The following is a 20,800-nucleotide window of genomic DNA, read 5'->3' on the forward strand; positions in this document are numbered from 1 at the left end:
TACTCTCGCGGCAGAATACCAGCACAAACTGCAGTTCGCACTGCACTCCGCCCCTCATGGAACTTTGTGGAGTATTTTTGGAACTTCGCAGAGTTCCGCGTAGCAAAACTCTGCGATCTACGCCCAGGCCTGTAAACAACCACATATTGTATATGGCATTGTTGGAGGAGTAACCCCTTTGGCAAAGGTCACTGCCCTGGGGGCATATTTCCTCTGTGTTGCAGCCCCTGAGGGTTGATTCAGGCATTTTTTAGGCCAAGCAACCCCCCGGGCGTGGAAACCCAGTGGAATCCAGGAAATAATCTCTTTTTATGATTACAGGGAGTGATTCCTTGGCCAAAGACCGCTTCCTTTGGGGGAACTTATTTTTAGTAATCCCCCCGAGGGCAGAGCAACCGTTTTTAGGCCGATCTGCCATCTGTGGGGAGGGGAGCCCACTATACACCTGAGATTATATGTTCTGTATGTTGGGGTGTGGCCCCTTGGGCAAGGGTCATTTTCAATTACTGGGGAAATGGTTTGTCCATTTTCTGCCCCTCCTGGAAGCAGATCAGCCATACTTTAAGGCCCATCTGCCCCCATGGGATCTGAAAGCTACTAGATGCCAGTGATTTGTACAGTTATATGTTGGTGAGTGACCCCTTGGGCAAGGGGCTCTCCCCTTTATTGGAGCAATGGTTTGGCCATTTTCTGCCTCCACCTGAGGGAAGATCAGCCATATTTTAAGACTCATCTGCCCCCACAGAGGCAGAAAGCCACTAGACATTAGGAATTTTTACATTTTACATGATTGGTTGCTGCCCCTAAGGCAAGGGTGGCTCCCCTTTTTATTGGGGCAGTGTTTTGGCGGTTTTCTGTCCCTCCTGGAAGGCAGATGAGTCATATTTTTAGTCCCATCTGTCCCCATGAGAGACAGAAAGCCACTAGTCACCAGGATTTGTTTTTATTTATATGCCCGGGAGCAGCACTTTTGTGAAGGTTTGCTCCCCTTTTTTGGGGCAAAATATTCTGTCCATTTCTGCCCCCCTTAGGAGCAGATCGGACATATTTTTAGGCCCATCTGCCCCAAGGGGAGAAGAAAACCACTAGACACTAGGGAATGTTTCTGTGTGTGTGAACTGGAGTTTGGCTGATGGTCTGCATGTACTTGGTGTGTGTGAGCTAGTGCTTGGCTGGCAGTGTATGTAGACTGCTGCTTGTCTGGCGGTGTGTGTGGACTGGTGCTTGGCTGGTGATGTGTGTGGAGTGGGGCTTGTCTGGTGGAGTGTGTGGACTGGCGCTTGGCTGGTGTTGTTTGTTGGCTGGCACTAGGCTAGCGGTGATTTTGGACTAGCATTTGGCTGCAGCTGTGTGTGGCTGGCATTTAAATGGTGATGTGCAGACTTCATGGTGTTTCATAATGTTAGCTGTTTTGTTTCTTGTCACCATTTGTGATCGTAAAGTTTTATTTCTCCTTTTTATTATAGTGCAAAGTTTTTGCTTTCCTTTGCTGCAACTCCTTATTGGAGTTTTGGAACTGGTATATCTGCAACGTTTGTGGTTGCATGTCTTTTGTAATGCATGAATACGTTTTTAGTATATGCTGTAATAATAGAAGCATATTTACTTTCTGTATGATTGTGTGTGAAATTCACCTTGGATTTGAGCACAATGTGTATTGTGTTGTCTTGTGTGCAATTTTCTTTTGTTTTGTCATTCTCACATGAGATATCGTTGGTACTTATGTGTCTATGCGGAGTAGGTGCTGGTGAGTCTAGTTGTCTCTGGCAAGTGAGTGAAATAAATGTACAGCAAATTGGTCTTTGTGTGCTTTGTATTGATTGACTTTGCACTAGCTATATGCCAGTAGTTTTACACTTTGTTTATTACTTGTTTTACACAGTGTTGGGAATTGTTGACTTTTTGTGGATGTACGTCGTTACAACCCATGCTTTTACAACGCATGCCTTTACGACGCAAGCTTTACAACGCAAGTCGTTACAACGACTTGCGTTGGGGGGCGCTGGATAGTGAATAGTTTAACTTACTATTCCAACTCCAGTCCCCGTGGATAGTAGGGAAGGTGTTGGATAGAAAATTAAAACTATTCCCTATCCTAGAGCGCCCCCAGCGCAAGTCGTTGTAAAAGTTGCGTTGTAATGGTTGCATCGTAAAGGTACTTCGTTGTAAAAGTTGCGTTGTAAACGCTGTTCCCCCTTTTTGTTAAGTTCTTATTAAGTATTGTAGATAGCCACAGGATTAATACTCTTCATGTTGTAGATATGCTTTTCAAGTCTTCCTGTGACCATGATGGTAAACAGTCAAAATATCGAGTAAAAAATATCAAATGGACATAATATTGAGTTTAAAATATAGAATGGACAAAATATCGAATGGACAGAATATAAACATCAAAAATATCGTTTTTAAGGTAAGTAATGTAATATTGGATGTTAAAAATATAGAAAGTTAAAATATCGAAGTATATAATATAGGTTATTAAAATATTCGAATTTTCAATAATATCGAATTTTTTATAGTGTTTGTTATGTTATTATATGTGTGAAAAGTGTGTGTTTATGTTATAAATAATTTTAATTAATGAATTTTGTTTTTTTAATTTTTGCGTAATTTAATTCTGTAGCGGGTTGTGGGTTTATAGGGGAATAGGGTGGGAAGTAATTTAATAATAATTAATTAAATATGTAAATGTATATATTGGTAATCATTGTTTATTAATTGTTAATTAATTTATATTTGGTAATTAATACATTTTAATTGGTAATTAATACATTTTAATTGGTAATTAATTTTAATTAATTGATTAATTGCTAATTATGTAAATTAATTAAATTTTAATTGCCAATTATTTTATTTAATTGATTAATTGCTAATTATGTTAATTTTACTAATTTATTTTCTGTAGTGGGTTGTGGGTTTATGGGGGAATTGGGTGGGAAGTAATTTATTTTTAATTAATTAAATATGTAAAAATATTTATTGTTTTTTTTTAGAAGTAATTGTTAAATAATTTTTTTATGGGTAATTAATTACATTTTAATTGCCAATTATTTTATTTAATTGATTAATTGCTAATTATGTTAATTTTACTAATTTATTTTCTGTAGCGGGTTGTGAGTTTATAGGGGAGTAGGGTGGGAAGTAATTTATTCATAATTAATTAAATAATTAAATTTATTTATTTGTATTTAATTTGAATTAATTGTTAATTAATTTGTAATTGTTAATTAATTGTTAATTTGTAATTAATTTGAATAGGTAACTAATAGTAATAATTAATTGTAATTTGTCATTTTAATTGATTAATTATTATATTATATTAAATTGGTAATTACTTTTAATTAATTTTTTATAGATATTCATTTATATTTTTTTAAATAATATATGAAGTATTTACTTTCCCTACTGTTGCACTCTCTGGAGTGGGAATAGTAATTTTTACCCCTACGCTATCCAACGCTTTCCCTACTGTTGCACTCTTTGGAGTGGGAATAGTAATTTTTACCCCTACGCTATCCAACGCTTTCCCTACTGTTGCACTCTTTGGAGTTGGAATAGTAATTTTTACCCCTACGCTATCCAACGCTTTCCCTACTGTTGCACTCTTTGGAGTGGGAATAGTAATTGTTACCCCTACGCTATCCAACGCTTTCCCTACTGTTGCACCCACTGGAGTGGGAATAGTAATTTTTACCCCTACGCTATCCAACGCTTTCCCAACTGTTGCACTCACTGGAGTGGGAATAGTAATTGTTACCCCTACGCTATCCAATGCTTTCCCAACTGTTGCACTCTCTGGAGTGGGAATAGTAATTTTTACACTTACGCTATCCTACGGTAATAATATTGGATATTTTTTAATTATATTATGTTACTATATATATATGTTTTAACAAATATGATTGTAAACATGTTTTTTATAACTTTAATTCATTATTTAATTAATATACGGTAATTTAAGTATTTTTAAGTATATTTTAGTAATTAATTTTTAATATTAATTTAATTTAACATTGTTTTGAATAAAGTCGATATTTTTATAAACTATATTTTTGTAAACAATATTTTTTATTCGACATTTTAGTACTTACCTGTTTGCAGATACAAAGTCGATATTATGTCTGTCGATATTCTTTCGCCGATATTTTTGATAGTCGATATTCTGTCCCTCGATATTATGTCAGTGATCCGACCATGATTATGAGACTTACTCTGCATCTGAGGCAGAGGAGGAAGTCCAGGATTTTGGCAGTGAATTTTCTGTCTGAGATGAATCTTCTGATAATGAAGCCACTCTCAGTGCAGAGGAAGTGTATCTTTTAGAGGATGGCACTGATGTGCCAATAGTGCAGCAAGAGGCATCTGGATTACAGCCTAGGGCCAAAAGAAAGGCTTTCCATTGGAAGAGATCAACTCTCGATTGCCACAACCATGGTGCAGCCAGCATTGTCTGATGTTAGTGGTATTGCAGGGTCTAGAGGGAATACCAAAAACTTTTTGCCTATGAATTTCTTTCAGTTGTTTATGGACAATGTTTTTTTGGATGAGATTGTTGACCAGTTACATTTGTATGCTGAACAGTATTTGAGGGACAATCGTGCCAGACGTAAGCCCCATTCCGGAGCTATCAAGTGGACCGCCACAAATGTGGATGAATTGAAGAAGTTCTTGGGTTTAACTTTTCTGATGGGGTTGATAAGGAAGCCATCACTGTCTTCATGTTGGTCTAGTAGTCTCTTGATGGCAACAGCTATATTTCCTGCAAGCATGAGTTGTGATCGATATTTGCTTCTTTTTTGGATGCTGCATTTTGTTGAGAATTGTTCAGCGTTGCCACAAGCTCACTCTGATTAGGACCATCTTTTAAAGATTTGGCCTGTCCTTAGTCACTTTGTAGATCTATTTTCAGAGATCCATGTTCCAGGGAAAGCAATAACTGTGGATGAGTCTTTGGTCCTAGTCAAGAGCAGTTTGACTTTTAGGCAGTACATTCCTACCAAGAGGCCATATTATGAAATTAAGATGTGTATCCTGTCTGAGAGTAGTACTGGATATGTCTATAATTTCAGGGTGTACATAGATAGGGATTCCAGTGTTGACCCCCCTGGTTGTTGCTCCACTTTCAGAAATAGTTAGAACATTATGTAAGAATTTGATAGATTACTTTTTAACAAAGGTCACCATTTATACGTCTATAACTTCTACACTGGTGTGCAATTGTTGATGGAATTGTTAAAAGTATATGCTGTTTCTTGCAGCATAATCACTCTAACCATAAAGGTTACCCAAAAAAACTTTTCTGTAAAAAGAACTTGGGAAGAGACAGTACTGTGCCTTGCATAGTTATACATTTCTAGCTGTGAAATATTCTGCCAGGAGAGATGTCTACATGCTGACTACCATCCATGTTGAAAGTTCTTTACCTTTGACTATTTGAGGTCAAGTCGCTGAGGTGGTTAAACCTGTGTACATTTTAGACTACAATAAGCACATGGGGTGTTGATAGAGAAGATCAGAGGATGGTACCTTATACTGCTGTTTATGAGGCTTACATTTTTATAAGAAATTGGCTATTCATTTATTTCATTTAGCAACTGTTATTGATTTTGTTTCATTCAAGGATTGTTCTCCAGAGTCTAAGATGACATTTGTTCAGTTTCAGCAGTCTGTGATAGGCAGCCTTATTGTAATGGAACAGACAAGAGTTCCAAGAGTTGCAGTGGTGGACGATGTGGCTAGATTTATGTATGTCTGAACTGGGGTGGCGGAGTGAGCTAAAGAACGGTGATGGATTAAACCCAGATCTGTTGACTGGGGGTGAGTGTTTGTATTGTCAACGCTCCGTCCATAACCACCTTTGGTTTTTCTAGATATATGACTGCCACATTCCTGATCACATTCCTCCCACACCCAAAAAAGGCTTTCCCAGTAGGAGATGTAGAGTCTGTATCCAAAAAGGTGTGCGGAACGAGAGTTGTATGTGCTGCCCGATTGTCCTTCTAAACCTGGGCTGTGTGTGCCCACATTGTTTTAAGTGTACCACACGCAAATGAGTTTTTAGGAGCAACTCTGGGCCTAAAAGCTGATTGGTCTGTACTTTATTAGTGTGATGTCTTTTGTTAGAGCTGTTGTGTTTGTAGTTATAGTTTTGTATCTACTTTCAATTGGTTTGTGTATACATTTTTGTTTAAAAACATTTGATGGCGGTGCGCGTGGACTGGTGCTTGGCTTTCAATGTGCATGGATAGGCTTTTGGCTGGGAGTGTGTATGGACTGATGCATGGCTGGTGGTGTGGGTGGTTCATGCTTGGCTGGCGGTGTGTGTGAGCTGGTACTTATCTGGTGGTGTTTGTGAGCTTACATTTGGCTGGAAGTGTGTGAGTAGTGACTTGCTGCTGGTCACTACACACACTGCTAACCAAATGCAAGTCCACACACTTTGTCAGCTGCCAGTCAGTGTCATTGCTGTGTCAATCATGTTTGAGTATGAAAGTGATTGGCCCTTGAATGGCACTGTCTGTTGATGTGAGTGTCCTAATGTACCGGGCCGGTGACTCGTCTTGTGTGTGTCAGGTAGTAAAGGTGTGTAAATGGCCTGTAAAGCAGTTAGTGCTTTGTTGAGGCTTTACAGCTTGGGAGCTGTGAGCCATTGGTTCAGTTTTTTGATCTTTCAATTATTAACAGTGCATTTATTGTTTGTGAAATCTCTTGTTAATAAAATGTTTTGTTCTGAACCTTCACTCACCCTCATGATAAATCCAACTAGTATGTGTGTGTACTTGAGGAATAGATGGTTGTGAAGTAATATTTGTCTTTTCTGTCTTTCCCTGGCGGGGTTCCATTGTCTCTACACTATCTGTTGATGTGAGCATTGTAATGTGCTGGGCCCATGACTGGTGGTGTTAATGGTCTTGTGTGTGCCACATATGAAAGGTGTGTCAATGGCTTGCAAAGCAGTTGGTGCCTCGTTGCAGCTTTACAGCTCATGAGCCGTGAGTCATTGGTTCCTTTTTTTACCTTTCCATTATTAACAATGTATTTCATTTTTGTGAAATCTCTTGTTAATAAAATTGTACGTTTCGGACCTTTACTCACTCTCGTGCCAAATCCTACCAGTATGTGTGTGTGCACTTAAGGAATAGATGGTTGTGCAGTAATATTCCTATTTTCTGTCTTTCTCTGCCAAGGTGTACGTTGACTCTAGGGAAAATCTACCAACTCTAGATATGTTCTTTAACACGACATTCAGGGGAGTACAGGGTTGGGGTTGTATGTTTCTTGTAGACCATGAAATTATATCTTACCCAAAATGCCCTGCAAACCTCACAATGTTACTAAAATCGCATATTTCTCTTACATTACTGTGCCATACTGTTCAAGAATCAGAAAGAAACCACAAATTCCATACAACCCAACATTCCCCTAGGTCACCTGATAAAAATGCTACCTCACTTGTGTGGGTGGACCAAGTGCCTGCAAAAGGAAAGGGCCAAAAACGTATAGTGGAGACATCAAAAATTCTATCACAAAAGACCTAGCTTTGCAAGGGGGTCAACTGGGTTTTTGGTCCCGGGCTTGGCAGCCATCTAGGGAAACCTACCAAACCCATACATTTATGAAAACTAAACAAAAGGAGGAGTCCAGGTAGGTGTGGCTTGCATGGATACCCTAAGGATTTCTTACCCAGCATCCCCCACAAACATCAAATTTAGCTAAACATTTTCACACATTTCTGAGTGGGAAGGTTGTGGGTTCTCAGACTGGCACAAATTTCCTACCACCAAGTGTTTCACCAAGTCTCCAAATAAAAATGCTACCTCACTTGTGTAAGTGGGCATAGTGCCAGGGACATGTAGAATTTTTATCGGAAGACCTGCAAAAACAGCGGGTGGTAGGAAACGTGTGCCGGCCCAGTGATCCCACAACTTTCCCACCCAGAAATGTGAGAAAAATTTGATTTTCTTTAGCAAAATTTGAGGTTTGTAGGGGATTCTGGGTAACATAGCTGTGGGGGATCCATGCAAGCTGCATCTCCCTAGACACCTGGGTGACTAGTTTTCAGAAATGTCTGAGTTTGAGAAGTTTCCCTAGATGGCCGCCAAGCCAGAGGACCAAAATCACTGGTGACCCCCTGTTCTGCCTGGTTTTCTCAGATTAGATAGGACCAGCTCATCAGAGCATCACTAACTCAGCCAGAACGTTACCACCTCCCCCTCCCTAGGGCCTATTTACAATAGATAACAACATATATCTACCACCTAAGGACAGGGAATTCCCAATATACATACCCAGACTTCCTATAATGTCAATCAATCGGCGGCCTCGCGGTCCCATGCGAACCCAGACCTCTCTACCCAGACGGCAGTATCAGAATTGGCAGCCTCGCGGTCCCATGCGAACCCAGACCTCTCTACCCAGACGGCAGTATCAGAATTGGCGGCCTCGCGGTCCCATGCGAACCCAGACCTCTCTACCCAGACGGCAGTAACAGAATCGGCGGCCTCGCGGTCCCATACGAACCCAGACCTCTCTACCCAGACGGCAGTATCAGAATTGGCGGCCTCGCGGTCCCATGCGAACCCAGACCTCTCTACCCAGACGGCAGTATCAGAATTGGCGGCCTCGCGGTCCCATGCGAACCCAGACCTCTCTACCCAGACGGCAGTAACAGAATCGGCGGCCTCGCGGTCCCATACGAACCCAGACCTCTCTACCCAGACGGCAGTATCAGAATCGGCGGCCTCGCGGTCCCATACGAACCCAGACCTCTCTACCCAGACGGCAGTATCAGAATCGGCGGCCTCGCGGTCCCCTGCGAACCCAGACCTCTCTACCCAGACGGCAGTATATCCTATGATTACCATTACATAAAGGGATCAGTCTCACTATTCATCAGGGGTATAGTACTACAATATTCTGGATCACACAATAGTTGCCAAATTAGATGATGTACAACTTATCCTTCAATCCAAGAGCTCCTCTCTCCCTTATTCAGTTATCACTTACCTGATATGGGGTAGCATCTGTTCACAGTAACATCTGACTAGAAGAACAGGTTACCTTTTCATACAAGAATAAGAGGTACACTGGTTCACTATGCAAAGGTTATCATCAAATATAAGTTCTCCTCCACCCCCCGGCTCAGTTACCATTCACATGGACGGGAGATGCATCCGTTCACCTGACTGCACCTGACCAGAAGAAAGGTCAACCTCATTAATAATAACAACCTCTGCACAATGGTTCACTAAGAACTGGGGTATCTTTATTACAATAACCACAATAGCAACACATAATAGACACATACACAGATCTGCAGGGTCTCTGTAAAGACCACATCCACATCTTACTAACAGGGACTGTAAATAGACTGCACACCGCTGAAAGGAAAAGGATTAGTAATACAAGGTTAATGTTTCATGGGCACTAACATAACAGGACAGATATCACCTGATTAGTATGGAGTCTTGTTCTAGCTGTCATCTGGATTCCTCCCTCGTCTGTGATTCTCCTCTGCACTCTTGGACATGCATCTGCGCTGATCACTCTGCACTGGACATCTCTCCCCCGCGAACTGTCTCCGCCTTCCAGCTTCAGTCTAATTGTTTCTGCTGCTCTGATAACCGTTCGCTCCACTAGCTTCTTCATTCTGTCTGATTACCTCTGTTCAAATGTCCAATTCACTCCAGCTGCTCTCACAGATTAGTATAACTTCAGTCTCTTCCAAAAGGCATCACTTCAGACTCCAGCTGATCACAACTCCTCCTGATAAGTAACTACTTCTGACTGCTGTCTTCAGTTCCAAACATTGCTTCATCTCTCTCTGTTCAGAACACCATCTACTCACTACTGCTTCTAGTTTCTCTCTCTCTGGTTCCAGCTCACTGACTGTCTGTCTTCCCGCTGTTCCAAGCATCCACTGTCTCTTCTCCCCTGCTCCATCTCCTCTCCTTCTGCACTCTAACGCTCTCCATTCCAATCCACGACTGCACTCCTTCCAACCCAAAGTCCTTCTCCCTGACTCCGCCTCTGCACTTCACTAATATGGAATGCTGTCTCCTCATGGAAAGTTCCAGCCATCAGCCTGCCGCCCACCAAATTCTCGTACCTCCCCGTACCAAGGACACATCCCCAGCCGGCCGGCCCGATGTTGTGTCTTCGGCACGAAGAAAAATACAATCCTTCGACAAGGGCCGGCCTGAACCGGTTCTCTCCAAGCGAACAACACCTCATAACTAAAACATTACCTTTACCCTGCAAGCATCTCAGTTCTGCAGGGACAGAAAGCAAAATGGAGTCTCTCTAGTTCTGGGCCTTGTAGGCCTGAGAAGGATGAAATAACACTTAGCTCTATCAGAGTACCTACACAAACCATACCAATATATAATATAAAGTCAAGACAACAGGATCCACCCTCTACTATAGGTAGAATCATGAAAGGACACATAATTATGTCAAAGCCAATAGGCAATAGATGGATTAGAGTCAACAATAAGGAATCTATCATCATATTAAGCAGCTATCCTCTAGTTTATGCTTCTAGGTATGGCAAAAAGGCCTTAAAAGGACCAACACAAGGCAAGAATAGAGATTCAGGATGGTAGCAAGCTTAAAGTCACCATCACTCATAAATAGAGCCCAAAAATCGAGCAGAACACCCCCCTACAAAACCCAGTCATTTTGCGATAGATAATTTTAAGGTCTCTGTAATATGATTTGGGCCCTTCCCTGTCCCAGTCACATGGTTCATCCAAGCAATTGAGATTGCCTTTTTATTGGGAGATCTGGGGAATGCTGGCTCATAGGAAATTCGTGCAAGCCTAAGGATCCCAAAACTTTCCCACACAGAACTGTGAGGAAAATTTGATTTTTCAGCTAAATGTCAGGTTTTCAGGAGATTATGGGTAAGAACGTTTTGGGGGATCCACATGAGCCACCCCTCCTTGGACACCTCTGGATGTCTAGTTTTTAGAAATGTCTGGGTTTAGTAAGCTTCCATAGATGGCCACCAAGCTCGGGACTAAAAACACTCATTGGAAAAAAAGGCTCAGTTTTCAGTGAGAGATGTGCCACGTCCATCTTTCATTTTGGAAGGTTTCCTTTCATGGGAACTAGGTCTATCCACACAAGTGAAGTACCTTTTTTATTGGGAGACTTGACAAAATGCCGGGTGGGTGGAAGTTTGTGGTTCCCCACAGACTCCATACTTTCCATCACAGAAATGTGAGGAAAATTTGAATTTTTTTTTGTCAAAGTTCGATGTTTTTGAGGGATTTGGGGTAAAAAAAAGTGGAGAGAACTATCCATAGAGATGTACGATTTGCCTCTGAATGACTTGGGCTGTCCAAATGCTGTTCGGAACTGAATCGGACAGCCCAAATGGTTTCGCTGTATCGTAATTGGTCAATCGGAAATGTATCAGATTCGGTCAGAAAAATAGGTTCCGATTCGGAGAATCCAAATCCCATTCTGAGCCTTTCCGACAGACATTGTAATTTGCCCCCTAGTTTTCCCTGACTTGTGTTACATTGAGAGTCTGATTCTAAAGACATCATGCAATAGCTTACTCACCATTTCAAAACTGCTAGTGTTTTTACATATTACAATACATATTATTTGCAATTTTAACCTACTAAGCCACATGTACATTAGTCTTATTTTGTTTTGATCTCTGTAGGATGTCTTTACTAGACTCCCCGAGTTTTCGACTTAAATCTGTCTAATGCCCACATTCTCTACCACCCCAATGTATTTTTACACAGTAAATATTTAGTTAACACATGCGCTCATGTCTGCTTTTAAAATTAACTTGGTTTATGTTCCTGGACTAACTTTAACCCTAGTGACCTCTTGTCCCATTCCAATAAATGTTTATCCACCTCCCAACAAACTAATAAATTGAAGTTATTGTTTTCCAGTTTGACCTTCCCACAGACCTACACATTCTCCCCAACAGATATAGGTTCTACAGATGTGACCTACAAACTGAAAGCAAGTGGTAATGCAGAAAACGTTTAAATGAACAGTTTAACTTTGGTGTGCATTCCTCTTACGTGAACAAAAAGGAACCCCCCCACCCCATAGTATTTTACCCTATAAACTTGTATTGTTCTTTAATTAAATATACTGCTCCAATGCTCACCGCTGGCATCTGAGGTGGAGTCTCTGTATGTTTCATATTCTCCTTAACACAGGAAAGGGGTTAAGAAGTGCAGGGATGCATTGGTGTACCTGCAGAGGTTTGAAAGGTTTTTTTGTGCAAATTAAGCACTGCCAATGGTGACATGTCTGCTGGAAGTTTCAAGGGCGATACCTACATTGAGAGCATGCTAATGTACATTCCAGCCAATGACAAATCCATGTTTTTGTTCCGCATCTAGGAATGTCTTATCAGTGCAAGTTGCTTAATTAATAGCTTGAGTTATTTTTTTCATTAGGCTGTGCATTTGGGGCAGCACCGGGATGTATGCATTGTAAGTAGTACACATTAAATAACTTTCACACAACTGCAAAATGCTGAATGACAGCCAAAGTTTTCATATTGAGTGCTTTAAAATCTATTTAACAATTATGTACATTAATGAAAACATTCTGTAAGAAATATCTGAGATGATATAATAAGTTACAAAAGGCTCCTTCAGTGAGGGGATGTTATCATTCTTGGTTCGAAATTGTTTGTGGTAAGGGAATTTTCCATAAAGGCAAAATGCATTAACCATGATTAAGGGTATTGCGGGGTGCAGAATGGGAATACAACTAATCAGTGGTATTTACATCATATTAGAACATTGGAATGTTGGTAGCTCCGTTGAAAACAATGAAGTGCTCTGGGCTTATAATGGCTGGTATAAGCCCGAAGTTCCAACATTCCAATGTTTCCTTGTTCACAGCTCTGGCTGTGAACAAAGGCTTCAGGGAGCCTGAGGGGATTTCAGTCCCTTCGCGCTCCCTTAATCCTTTGTTTTATTTGTTAGAACATTCTGCCCTCTAGTGGCAGAATGTTCTAATAGCCTTATAACCCTTCGTAGCAGGGCTATACTGGTTTTTAAAGTCCCTCTGCTATGTTAAAGTCCGTCTCCTTCGGCTCGGGCCTTTAACGCTGCAGCGGGCCTTTAATAGACAGTATAGCCCGCTACAGCGGGCTATAAGGCTATAGTACAGTGAAAAGAAAGCGCACTTGGGGAATGGTGAGAGAAAAATCTTGGTTAAGGTGTCTCCTTGGTAAAAAAAAGATTACCTACATGCAGGATAGTTGCTGCACCCTAGCTTATGAGTACACACAACATTTTCTAAATATTCATTCGTACAATACCTTTCAGTACACCTTTCATTTAACTTATACTATAATGACATTTCCGAAAATATGTTACAGGCCGGCATTTTAAGAATTTGAGGCCTGATTTCAATTTTAATTGGTACCATTGATGGCTATCGACGGCTCATCGCAGATCCTGGCATAGTTCTGGCCCTGTCATAAAAGTGTAAATTGTTGACATATTTTTGGAATCCATAGCTTGATGTTACGGACTGCTAAAATAATGGTCATGCTTGCATAATGGTGATAATTCTTGGTATACTGTGCCCGGAGGTGTGACAGAAGATCATGCAAAGCATAATCTATTCATTTGTGCCTGTAGTAAATGTGAGTAAAATGTCAATCTGGTGTTAGGGCATAAATACTTACTTTTCATTAAAAAGAATAAAATAATATTTTAAAAGACAAAATAGAGCGATTTCATGAAAATAAAAAGTGTTTTTGAGGGGAATTGAAAAGAATTTTTCTAAAATGGAAACCTGCTATTTGATAGCAAAAGCTGTCTATTTTTGTAATTTGAAAAGCAAATCTTTAAGAGAAGGATATGGTGTTTTGGAGTAATCGCTGGAGGCTGGTATCAATACTGCTCCTTGAGACCATAAGATAAACCTTTCTGCTGTCCAAACCTGTAAGTTCTCTGAAACCTGCGTAATGCCATTGCTGAAATCGAATATCCAATCTGCCTAGTCTCCTTTCCACAGCTTGAAATGTAGAAATTTGTGTAGTTTTGATTTGTATTTATTTTTTACGCTGTCCCTTCCAATGGGTGTCTCAGTCATAATTCAAAACTGAGTGTTTTCATGGAAGCGGCTGAGTGGAAAAATGAAAGGAAATGAAAGGAGATGAAATGTGGCAGTGTGCAAATATGATTTTTTAATTTATATGATTTAATATAAATATTTTGTGGGAATTGTGCGGAAAAATGCACCATTTGGCCGACCCTTTTCTCACAATTATCTTGGGGTAGGTAAATGTGTCCTGGTGAGGATTAGACTTGTTCAGGGTCCCAAAAAAGTGCGAGAATAGTTCATGATTGTACATTTGGGGGTATATTCACAAGAACGTGTGCTAAACATCACCAAAAAATGCTAACGCACCTTTATACATCGTAGTCTATCACAGGAAAATAACCCAGTGTTAACGTGGAATTCACAACAAGGCGGTACCATGCGATAGTCTGCCGAAACCGCGGCCAATGTCCACGATACAACCACCTCGACGGAGATAAAAACAAACCTCAACGTGAAAAAACATGCGATGGGCCAATGCGCAATGAGGAAATCAGCAATACACACATGGCAGGCAGGAAAAATCACTATAAAAGTAGAAAAAAAAACACAAACTGGCCAATACCCAAGCACCATGGAGGCAGCCGGAGCAGGGGCAGAGGACGAACACAACCCCACAAGCACCCCGGATGACAAGCCAGGGACCTAGGGGACAGGGAAGGGCAAGGACAAGAAGTAGAGGAAGACAAAGTTCAGTCCGCAGGAAAACAGGATCCTGATTACGGAGGTGATGGAACACCATGAACAACTGTTTGTCACCTCCAAAGTGTCATTGGGAACAAAAAATGGGATATGGCGGGACATCATGGACAAGGTGAATGCCATCAGAGAACACAAGAGGTCAATGGACGAAGCCGAGGCAATGGATTGACATCAAGCGGAAGACCAAGGAGAAACTCGGAACCAACCAGAAGGCAGCAATGCAGACTAGAAGTGGGAGTCCAGCGCCACAGCTCGTGTTGGATGACATGGAGGAGCTGTGTCGACAGTCATCAGTGTGGAGACTGAGGCCGGAGTCCGGGGACCGGACACTGCTCGACAGAACACAACACAACCAAAACAGGGTGAGTGACCACCAGGTACTGGGGAAACCATGCAGCTACATACATGAGGACACATTGTAATACACCATCTCCCCTTCACATTCCAAAGGCACCATCGACACCTCCTGCACAGCAGTCCCAGCCACTCTTCACTGATGACGAGGAGGACACCCCCAGCATCGACACCCAAGCCCTCCACACATCATGGACATAATCCACAACTCACCTCCAGGATCAGGGCAGCCCAGCTGCATCGAGGAGACCCCATCCACTACCCAAACCACCCAGCAGGAGTCACCCAGAGCCCTGGCAGTCTCCCAAGACCCCCAGGAACTAACCATGGCCTTCCAATGCCGTGTGTTGGAGGGCCAGAGGGAGACGGCCTAGCAGGTGCGGGTGGGGTCCGGCCTCATGGCTACCAAACTGGACGCCATCCATGGGTGTCTAGGTCCCATCAGGGACCAGCTCCAGTCCCTAACGGACACCCTTGGCCCGCTCCATGGTCTCCAATGAGCCCTGACTGACATAGCTGGAGTCATGACTCGGAGAGAAGAACACCTGTCCGCTCAGACTAGCTTCAGCGAATCCAGACGTGAGCTAACGCACATGTGGAGGCTCATGGAAGACATGGTGCAGATTGAGGCGGAAAGAAAGGATGGCAGCCACCGCTGCACATCAACAAAATGTAGCTGGGATCTACCATGCCCTGCAGAACCTCACCATGGCATTGCTGCGACAAGGCGTGGCGCTGATGAATGCTGCTGCCCTCACACACCATCCACATCTCCGCCCCCTGGTGTGTCACTGCCACACAGTGTGGCTGAATATCCTCCTCTGGCCCCTGATGTGTCAGTTGCACACAGTGCCACAGCCGGTACTGCTTGGTGCCGCACATGGCCTCATGACCTTCCACTGACCCCTGATACACTCTGCTGCACTCACCTTGGACCGCAACATGGACTGCCATATCCTGTTTGATGACCAATGACATGGCGACCAGACTGAGAACTGGACCCTTCCTCTTCTGCAGTACCTGTCATCCCCGGATGAACTCTGGCTGGCCCTCCACGGGCCCATATTGTGTGGTGTGCTTGGCATGGCCCCTTACCGCTCCAGCTGCAAAACTCCACTGGATGTGTAATAAACATCCAGTAACGCACTGCTGTGTAATGTCTTTCATCATTCATGTATGAATGTGTGGATGAATGTAGGGACATTGATTTCCCTTATGTCAATAATGCTCATCTAGAGGGTTGCCAGTCACCATGTGCTACATTGCCTATTGTGTTCCGGGTGCCGTAGACACTACATCAAGGACACACGCATTAGTCACTTCCGTGCCCCGGATATGGACTGAACCATGCCCAGAGCCCCGAGTCATTGTTGCAAGCCCTGTGCTGGTCCGGTGTACGCAAGGCCAGACCACTCAGCTTACGCTCCGAGGAAGGGCCCACATAGCTACCTGTCGCAGGCGTACTCGCTGGTGGTGTGCAGGTCACTGGTCTAGTTGTCAGCATGTCACAGCCACTCCCTGAGGGCAGGTTTGCACACACACCACACCCATACGGCACAGGTGTCACAGGCCATGTGGCCCCGCAAATATAAGGGGCTAACAACGTCACATTCCCCTCTGCTGGTGGTGACTAGATGACGGACGCTCCACGGTGCTCAATCATAAAGGGCCCATAAGTTGTTGTGCACAGGGTTAGTGGCCCCGAAGTCTTGCGGCAGTCACAGGCCTACCACCAAGTGGCGCTGACTGGCGTTGCACGGGGTTTGTGGCACCCGAAGGTTTGTGGCCATCATGGGCCTACCACCACATGGCGCATGACTGGCTTTGCACAGGGTTAGTGGCACCCGAAGCCTAGCAGCCATCACGGGCTTACCACCACGTGGAGCTGACTGGCGTCACACAGGTTTAGTGGCACCCGAAATAGCTGAGCAGGTGTGCAGCCTGCGATGATGACATGTGCACTGATGTGGTCTCCCCCATTGATGAGACAGGACTCAGCGTCATTTGTGGGACCTGCTGGGCTGCACGGCGAGCCCAAATGATGTGGACCATGCCATTGTGCCCTTACCGGGGCCTGGGGCTTGCAGTGGCACGTGGTGTGTCTACTGATGGACACACCAGTGGCAGCAGGTGAATAGTGGGGCCTGTCTGGGCAGAGGCGTTGGTCTCTCTCTCTCTCTCTCTCCCTTCCTTTCCTTCTCTCTCTCTCACTCTCTCTCCCTTCCCTCTCTCTCTCTCTACCTTCCCTCTCTCTCTCCCTACCTCTCCTTCTCTCTCTCTCACTCTCTCTCCTCTCTCTCTCTCTCTCTCTCGCTTCCTTTCCTTCTCTCTCAGGCTCACTTTCCTTCTTTGTTTCTCTGTGTCTCGCTCCTTTGATGTGCGCATGACACATGTTCTAATTTTGTGCTTTATTTTCCAGACTTTGACGTCGAGATTGTCCCTGACGGACCAGACAGGAGTCTCCCCCATTGGTGTTTTGTGTGGTGTTTCAATAATGTTTTTGGTTGTTACTGCAGTGCTCTGTGACTGTTTATCGTTCTTATGGCCACACGTGTATTTTTATTTTGGCAATGTGCTTCATCATGCCTTTTTTGTGGCTCTTGTGTCGTGCACAGTATGTGTATGTCCGGGGTGGTCCCGGGGGGGCTGGTGGTGGTGGCAGTGGATGTTGTGGCCCTCATGGGTATCGGAGCTGCATGATCATTGTCTCCATGGCATTTGTGGGTCTTCAGGTGTGGCTCTTGGCTGGGCTCCCTTTCATGCTGTGGGCAGTCGTCCTGCTTAGCACCAGCAAAAGGCAGGTGTTAAATCCCTGGTGCTATCGCGGCTTATCGCATGTTTTTGTGGCGCTTCACAGATCTGGCAGTTCGTCGTGAAAGTGGTGTTGTGTTTTTTTTGTGTGTTTTTGTACGGGAACGCCACTCTGCATCTTATTAGGGTTAGTTGGTGGTGTCCACCGTGGAGGTATCGTGGGAGTACAGGCAATGTCTGCAGTTTGCACCAGCTTGTGAATGAGATGTTAAATCTATCTCCACTTTTAATGCATTAAGGTGGAGATAAATCGGAGTTAAGTCCTTGTGAATATTCCCCTTGGAGTCCATGGCTTTGAACCACGTTTATGTGAAAATGGTGCTGTAAAATACCCCTTTTATCAAAATGTTCTCGCAGGGGAATCATACTCCCCTAATTCCTTTCTAAAAAGACTCTCTTCCTGCTGTCCAGAGTAGATAATTATGTTCATCCCTCAGCTATCATCACTAGCCTCCACAACCAATTTCAACCACTGCCTGTAGTCCTGCAGGGAAGTTGGATCTCTAGTGCGTTGTCCACCTTCAAGACCTTACAGTCTACTTTCATTGCAAGACTTTCTGCAACACGCACCCTGAACTAATGTTTGTCCATTATTGACGTGATAATGTGGTACAGCGCTCCGATACCGTGGGGTCCTACCAGCACTATATAAAACTCTCTTTAAAATAATATTATTAACATCACAGTTTCTTTCTTTTTGTCTTTTGCTTCATCTTATATGTGTTTCATCTTGCCTTGCTCCCCACCCTGTGTGCTGACACAGCTTATTCTTCTGCAAACAGCATTTTACACAAACCGTAAATATCACCCACCTCCCTCCATCATGCAGTGAATAATCTACCATTAGAACAAAGCACAGTTGTTAATACAGTCATTACCTTCATGAGTGAATTGACGATGTCATTTAAATGGATTTGTAATAAGTTACCGATGAATGGCAGTGAAGTTGGGCCAGGAGGATAGTGGTATTTGTTTTTCCACCATTGTCTTTTCCTTACTATCACCAAGGAGATGAAGAGAAGCAAAATAAGAGTGAGTACTGCCCAAAGTTCCATCCTGGAATGTAGTAGACTGTGCCTTCACCTGGAAAGTAGACAATACTAAATGAGCATAGCTGTAAAATTAACTGATTTTTCGTCTCAATCATACATTCTGTGTTTCTGTCCGCTCAGATGGACATCTGGAGCAGAGGACATCAACATATTTTGCTGTTATCAGTAGGAATGGGTGGTCATTTTTTCTTTATTAGAGTATTTGTTTTGCATGAAGTGGACACAGTGGGCAGCAGAATGCTTCATATTGTAGCTGCAACACATACTAAGTCTACCTTGTTACCGTGGGTGTCTTTGGTTTTTAACTTTGTTCCAAAGTTACACTATCTCAATATGTCGTTCTTTCCTTTGATAGTGTTTATTCAGTAATAACAGTGAGCATAAAAACACAAACTTAAAAATAAATTTGACATCTTACACTTTCAGAGCCAGAAGTTATGGATGACATCACACATCAATTAGCAAAATTGTAAAAACACCCTAAAAATATAAATGATGACAGAAGGGATTGTGACAGGAATCGACCATTATAGCGCAGGCATTACATCTTAATGCCTTTATCACAAATTCATTACAAGGCTGTAACGATCTCGATGTCGAGGGGGCTACAACCATATCATTCACGTAGTCTCTGCTATTTACCTGTCCGACATGAGATGAGGGTAAAATACTGGAAAACTACAGTGACCAGCATGCCTAGGGACACGTCACCCGGAGGCTCAGGGCGGAACTTACAAAAGCACTTCCTTCACGTTGGGAAGGTGCTTGCCAATCAACCTGTTTCTGTGGGAATGGCGGATGGTGTTCCCCGACGGATTTCAGCTTGAAGATTGAAGCCGTTGCTGTTCTGGACATTCATTTACTTCTGAGTCTGAAATCGAGCCAGGTATTTCAGCGGAAGGAGTGCGGGCTCGCCTCCTCCGCGTTCGCCTTGCACCTGTGCTTAGTTTTAGAAAAGAGAAGCCGCGGTGTAATGTAAACGCGCTATTTCGCGTTCACATCGCATTCGGCGGAGTGAGAAGGGTTATTGTTTTTGAACGCGTCTGATGATAAGACACGCTCTGTGTAATTTCCTTGTAGCAGTAATTCAGGGGGAGCTGCCTTGTTTACTTCAATCTGTTGGTGACCTTTGGCCGCAGTTCCTGTTTATCACGCTCACTCTTTTTTGAACACTGTTGCTCCAGTTAATTTGTTATCGATCCAGTGATCACAATTACCAAAAGAACAGTCATGAACATTAGCATTGTGCCCTTTTAACAACGCTATCACACTTGGAAAAGGACACTTCCTGGGTGTGTTTAATCTTGTGGTGACTTTGTGATTCTACACGTTTTCCAGTAGCAAGTACAGACTGCGCATTTTGTGGTATACACAGTACCAGCTACAGACTAATTGAATTGGACTATTATTCCCTTGTTATTTTTATATTTTTGTTTTGGGACACAAGGGACAGGAAATACCTTGTCTGGCTGTATGACTTTCTGGTAAGGGGTGAGAAGACGTTGGGTACTTAGCTATAGGTATTCAGAAGAGAACAGGTGTTATATCTTATGCTTTGTCATCCTCTTATGCAGTGATGACGTCCTTCCTGGTACCTAGCAGTTCTCTTGACCAGACCTTGAGGGAACCACAGAACCCACAGCTAGTTTTTTATTTTATCCACTTCCCTTTTCCCCGGGGCACGAGTCCACGCAGAGGGTGTACAGACTCCTTTGTTGGGGGTCGTGTCTAGGAGGAATTGGGGGGCCTATATCCAGACATCGTCTCCGCTGGTCACA

The 20,800-nt window shown here is 43.1% G+C and overlaps 1 protein-coding gene across 1 annotated transcript in view; it reads right to left on the minus strand.

The window, feature by feature from the left end:
• LOC144781710 (cytochrome P450 2F3-like) overlaps positions 1–20,800 on the minus strand; it is a 741,839-nt gene that overhangs the window by 578,959 nt on the left and 142,080 nt on the right. The window contains exon 2 of the mRNA XM_078660685.1: positions 18,849–19,053. Within this exon, the coding sequence (XP_078516811.1) occupies positions 18,849–19,025 (177 nt within the window). The 5' untranslated portion in view covers positions 19,026–19,053. The remainder of the gene's footprint in view (positions 1–18,848; positions 19,054–20,800) is intronic.

This window comes from Lissotriton helveticus, chromosome 9 (assembly GCF_964261635.1).
Source record: "Lissotriton helveticus chromosome 9, aLisHel1.1, whole genome shotgun sequence".
Taxonomy (NCBI): domain Eukaryota; kingdom Metazoa; phylum Chordata; class Amphibia; order Caudata; family Salamandridae; genus Lissotriton; species Lissotriton helveticus.